This window comes from Periophthalmus magnuspinnatus, chromosome 10 (assembly GCF_009829125.3).
Source record: "Periophthalmus magnuspinnatus isolate fPerMag1 chromosome 10, fPerMag1.2.pri, whole genome shotgun sequence".
NCBI classification, from domain to species: Eukaryota; Metazoa; Chordata; class Actinopteri; order Gobiiformes; family Gobiidae; genus Periophthalmus; species Periophthalmus magnuspinnatus.
This window is the reverse complement of record NC_047135.1, coordinates 31,473,010-31,477,732: the sequence shown is the minus strand read 5'-3', so window position 1 is coordinate 31,477,732 and position 4,723 is coordinate 31,473,010. Positions and strand designations below refer to the sequence as shown.

The 4,723-nt window shown below is 41.7% G+C and overlaps 1 protein-coding gene across 1 annotated transcript in view; it reads right to left on the bottom strand.

Annotated features, from left to right (window-relative positions):
* Positions 1-419: 419 nt before the first annotated feature.
* efemp2a (EGF containing fibulin extracellular matrix protein 2a) overlaps positions 420-4,723 on the bottom strand; it is a 6,960-nt gene continuing 2,656 nt past the window's right edge. The window contains exons 3-11 of the mRNA XM_033974388.2: positions 4,310-4,358; positions 4,057-4,245; positions 3,570-3,692; positions 3,373-3,489; positions 3,000-3,119; positions 2,807-2,926; positions 2,603-2,729; positions 2,079-2,274; positions 420-1,143 (exon numbers count right to left, since the gene is read on the bottom strand). Coding sequence (XP_033830279.1) covers positions 970-1,143; positions 2,079-2,274; positions 2,603-2,729; positions 2,807-2,926; positions 3,000-3,119; positions 3,373-3,489; positions 3,570-3,692; positions 4,057-4,245; positions 4,310-4,358 — 1,215 coding nt within the window. The 3' untranslated portion in view covers positions 420-969. The remainder of the gene's footprint in view (positions 1,144-2,078; positions 2,275-2,602; positions 2,730-2,806; positions 2,927-2,999; positions 3,120-3,372; positions 3,490-3,569; positions 3,693-4,056; positions 4,246-4,309; positions 4,359-4,723) is intronic.

The window sequence follows — 4,723 nt, the reverse complement described above, 5'->3', positions numbered from 1 at the left end:
AACTCTGTATATTACGTAAAAGTTGGTTTGAAACTTTCACACCTCACCTTCATAAGTTCATGGAAATAGCAGAAACTGTTGGGTTATAAAACCAGAGCTTATTCAGGAGAATATCTGTAGTGTCTGCTGCCCCCTGGTGGTGCGTCACTGTGTGTTTGATAACATAAAGGCACTTTGATGTGTGAGTCATCACCCCCCCGGTAAAGGCAGATGGGAGTTTGTGTGGGATGAGGCGCTGGTCTTTGGAATAAGGGCTTTCCCCACTCTCTTCTCTACCCCTTCGATTGCTCGTGTCTTTTATGGTTGAGCTTCAGTTGACGCTACGCTTCCATCTGAAAACCTCCCCCCAAAACAATCCCCACGAAGCTGTCTCAGTGTTTCTTGATGCATCGGTATTTTATGAAATGAGACGCAAATAATAAAGTATTTGTATTTATTTAAATTCCAATAACCGTCAAAAATACAATGTAAAACACACAGAAAAAGGTGACAAACATCAGACAGAGAATACATGGAGAGGAGTGTAGAGGTTGTGAGGTCGGATGTGAGTGGTTACTGAATCAGGTGTCAACAGGAAACAGGCCTGACAAGAATTATGAAATGACAAACAAGGCAGAGTGGAAGATAAGGCTGTAAACTGCTGGAAAACAGACTATTGTGGTGACGCCAGTATGAATCATTTCACCTGAAGGCTGGTAGAAAAAACGCCACGCACATTCACCCACAGCAGATGTGAGATGCATCAGGATCCAGTCGGACACAGAAACTGACCACGCAGCTCCTACATAGTTGTACTGGTGAGAATATTATTTAGTGTCGCATCTGTGAAACACTAGACATGTATTGTGCACTGTATTGTACTTAATATTCAACTTGTGTTTGTAAAAAAAAAAAAAAAAAAAAAAAAAAAAAGGGGGGAAAAAAAATACACATCACAGTGATTGGTTCAACTGATTCACTTGTTTGTCTTTAAAAGGAGTATGGGCCGACGTAGATGGACAGTCTCAAGGCGGAGCTGCTTTGGTAGTTGCCCTGATAACTGAGACGTGGGTTTACTGACACCATCTCCAGGTCCAGTGTGTACTCCCTGGGCCCGGACACGGCTCGAGCCAGGACGAGCATGGCACTGATGTTATTGATTTGCTGCAAAACCATAGAGATATCAGTGAGTATCAACATCGACAAGCAATAGACAGCTGCAGTATATTAGGAGGGGTAAGAAGTAGGTCAGTACTCAGTTTTGGTACTTAAGTAAAAGTACAGATACAGGAGCAAAAAGAAAATTATTCAAGTAAATGTAAAAGTAGGCAACCCTTTTAAAAATTTACTTAAAGAGTAAAAAGTTAAGTATTTTGAGGTCTGATAAAGCTTCAAATGTAGTGATTTTGATCAAAATTTGTGCTGAATTGATAGATGTTTGGTTTTTTGTAGCTGTTTTTATTTACATATTTTTGTTTGTTCAAACTGTGAAGTTGAATAATAAATAAACCCTCAGCCTTTTAACCAGGTCTAAAAAAAAATATAATAAAAAATACTTTTACTTTTCAGTAAAATTTGTACTTAAGTTCCACCACTGAATAAATACAATACATTTGACTCAGTACCCCACACATGAACAAAGCCAATAGTAGATGAATAGTAGCCTCATCTATGAAGCAAACATGTTCAAATGTAACATGTTCAAATGTAATTGTCATATTATTTATTTGCAAAATAAAGAGAAAAACACATCTGAAATCCTGAGTTCCTTGCTTTGAGTTGCTAGATTTTACAGTTGAAGCTGTTGTGTCCTGAGTATATGTGATTATAATGTATATGACAGGTGTATATGACTTATTATGATTAGCCTACTTAGTTTGGTGGGATAAAAATATTAAAATAGTTTTACACCAATCAAGAGGGAGTTTGTGAAGAAAAGTTGAAAAAAGACAAATCTGGAGCTGAGAGCTGAAACATACTGATGACACAGGAAGAGAGATTCAATTCCAACAGAAGTCGGACAAGTTAAAAATTTTCTAGCATTTATAGTATTTTTTATTGACTCTTGAATCACTTCATAACTGCTATTTGTGCCTTACTCTGATGTAGAAATCGCCATTGTCATCTCCAGAGCGGATTCTGAAGGTGTTGTAGGCGCCTGAAGACACGCTCGTGGCCTGGATCTGGAAGATGTCCGATGGGACTGAGCGCTCAGAGGTGATGCTCATGTAGCGGTGCACGATGGAGAAGGGGAGCTCGCGACAAGCAGGTTTGTTGCCAGGACACACACAACGGCTGAACACAAATAGTAGCACATTCATTGGTGTTACTGATGCCTAACAACAAAGTGCACTTCATAAATGAACCAGCAGATGGGGTGATTTCACAAGTAAACAGTACCAGTGTTTTCTCTGATTTTTCACAGTGAGGTTTGGTAAATGACCTATACCTACCAAGTACCTACAAATACAAAAGGTTTTCTTACCACACTGGAACATGTTTAAAAGTACTTTGAAACATTTTGAGGGAGTTTAACTTGTATCAGAAAATAATACTTGATGTATAATTGTACAGTTATGTACAGAGGCTGATATGAAAGATGACAATGAAGTCAGTTACTCACTTCTCAGACACTTGGATATACGGATCCTGGCACCGGTTCGCGTCAACGCACTGGTATCGTCCATGGATGTTCACACAGGTCTGTGCCTCAGAGCACTGGTGCTCACCAGTTTCACATTCATTTATGTCTGTGAAAAAGCAGAGTCCACTATGAGGGTGGGCTGTAGTAGATTGGACTACATTAAATGGAGACACAGGAGCTTACCTTGGCAAAGTCGAGTGCCTAGCAGCTGGTATCCTTCTGGACATTCACAGGAAAACTTCCCAGGTTCATTAACACACTGGTACTGACACAAATAACTTGAATAACTGCACTCGTCAATATCTGCAGATTAACATTATACAATTATTTTTAATGGAAACAAGTACTTTGTAGAAGAGACAGACATCTTTCCTACCGTTGCAAACAAATCCATCAGGTCCCAGCTCATAGCCCTGGTCGCAGCGACACAGGAAGGTGCCATACGTGTTGTAACACCTTTGGGAGCAGGGAGCTCCCATGTCACACTCATTCACATCTGTAAAGAGAGCAAATGGAAAGACGTCCCAGTAAAACCAATGATGGCGCATTGTACCATGAAATTAATGAACTGAGCCAGTTAAGGATGATGTAACCTGTAACTGGCCCAGAGTAAAAGTAAGCACAGCCTGTAAAATTTGCTTGGTCATTTTCCACTCACAGCAACTTTTGGCCAACTGTGGAGTTAAATTTAGCTTGGATTTTGTGTGAAAGTAAAGCCACATAATGATGTGGGATGTGGTCACACTTACCGATGCAGGAGCGGTTGTTGCCTGCCAGCTGGAAGCCAGGTTCACACTGGCAGGAGAAGGACCCAGGGACATTAACACAGCGGTGCTGGCAGTACCTGTACCTGCACTCATCGATGTCTGTGGGAGAAAGACTCCAATTTATTAAACGCCAAGAACAACATTCCCAGTTACTAAATCTAGAAGACCAATAAACTTGCCAATGCATTCAGTGCCAACTTTGCGGTAACCTTCAGGACACTGGCAGGTGAAAGCACCAAGTGCATTGATGCACTGCTGGCTGGGCTGGCAGTCGTGTTCATCCCTCTCACATTCATCAATATCTGTCACAAGACACCGACACCGGCCTTGAGTAAGAGTCACAGCATCATGTGATGTGATTGAGCGAAGGACAGATGCGCTTGTCCCCATTTGCACTCAAGAATCACAGTCATGACAAGTCATTAAATGGACACAAAACACAGCAGCTGCTTCTGTGTGAAATCTTTCAAATTCTTACTGTCTGACTGTGTGTCTACCCCCTGTGAATATTCACTCACACCTACACACTTGGCACCAGGCTTCCCCCAACACCTGCTCAGGCCACATGTCCCTCACAGTAAAATCACAAGAACAGGCATCTTGTGGTTCGTCCTATTGCCACCTGGCCCCTCTGGGCAACGTAACTACTAACCAGCAGAAACCTACCAACGCAGCTGTCGCCCTGTGGCTCATAGCCCAGAGGACAGGGGTTAAAGGGCTCTGTGGGCGTGATGGCAGGCTCTGGAGCAGGGATGACCGATGCAGAGCGGGGCAAACACAGGTATCCTCCATAGTGGTTAAAGCACTTCATCTCTCCTTTGCAGGCATCAGGAATAGTCTCACACTCATTAATATCTGCCAGATAAAAGATGTGTTACAGTAGAAAGACAAGAAAATACTGTAATTGTATACACTTTACCTTTGCAATGTTCAGTCTGAGGGTCCCAATGATACCCATCTGTGCATTCCTACAGAGAGGAGAGTGAGAAACGGTGGAAAGTTGCTCTGAGCCAGGGAGTTGCAAAATATGTTCATAAGACATAATAAATTCCTGTTGGCACGGCATGAAAAACAACACTAGCTCACTGAGGGGTTTGTTGTTCGAGAAGCAACACTGAGCCAAAGTGAACTAGAGCCTGTGTAAGCTTAAGTGAATGTGGCGTTTTCAACTACCCTTCTTAAGCCAAAATGTCACTGTGAACAGATGTATTTTATGGCCAATGTTTGGGAAAAAAGAGTTACGATCATTTAAAAGAAAAATAAACTGCTGCAACCTGCATGGAAAATTAAATGAACGACTGAAAGAACCATGGAATTAAAACTAAAATTACCC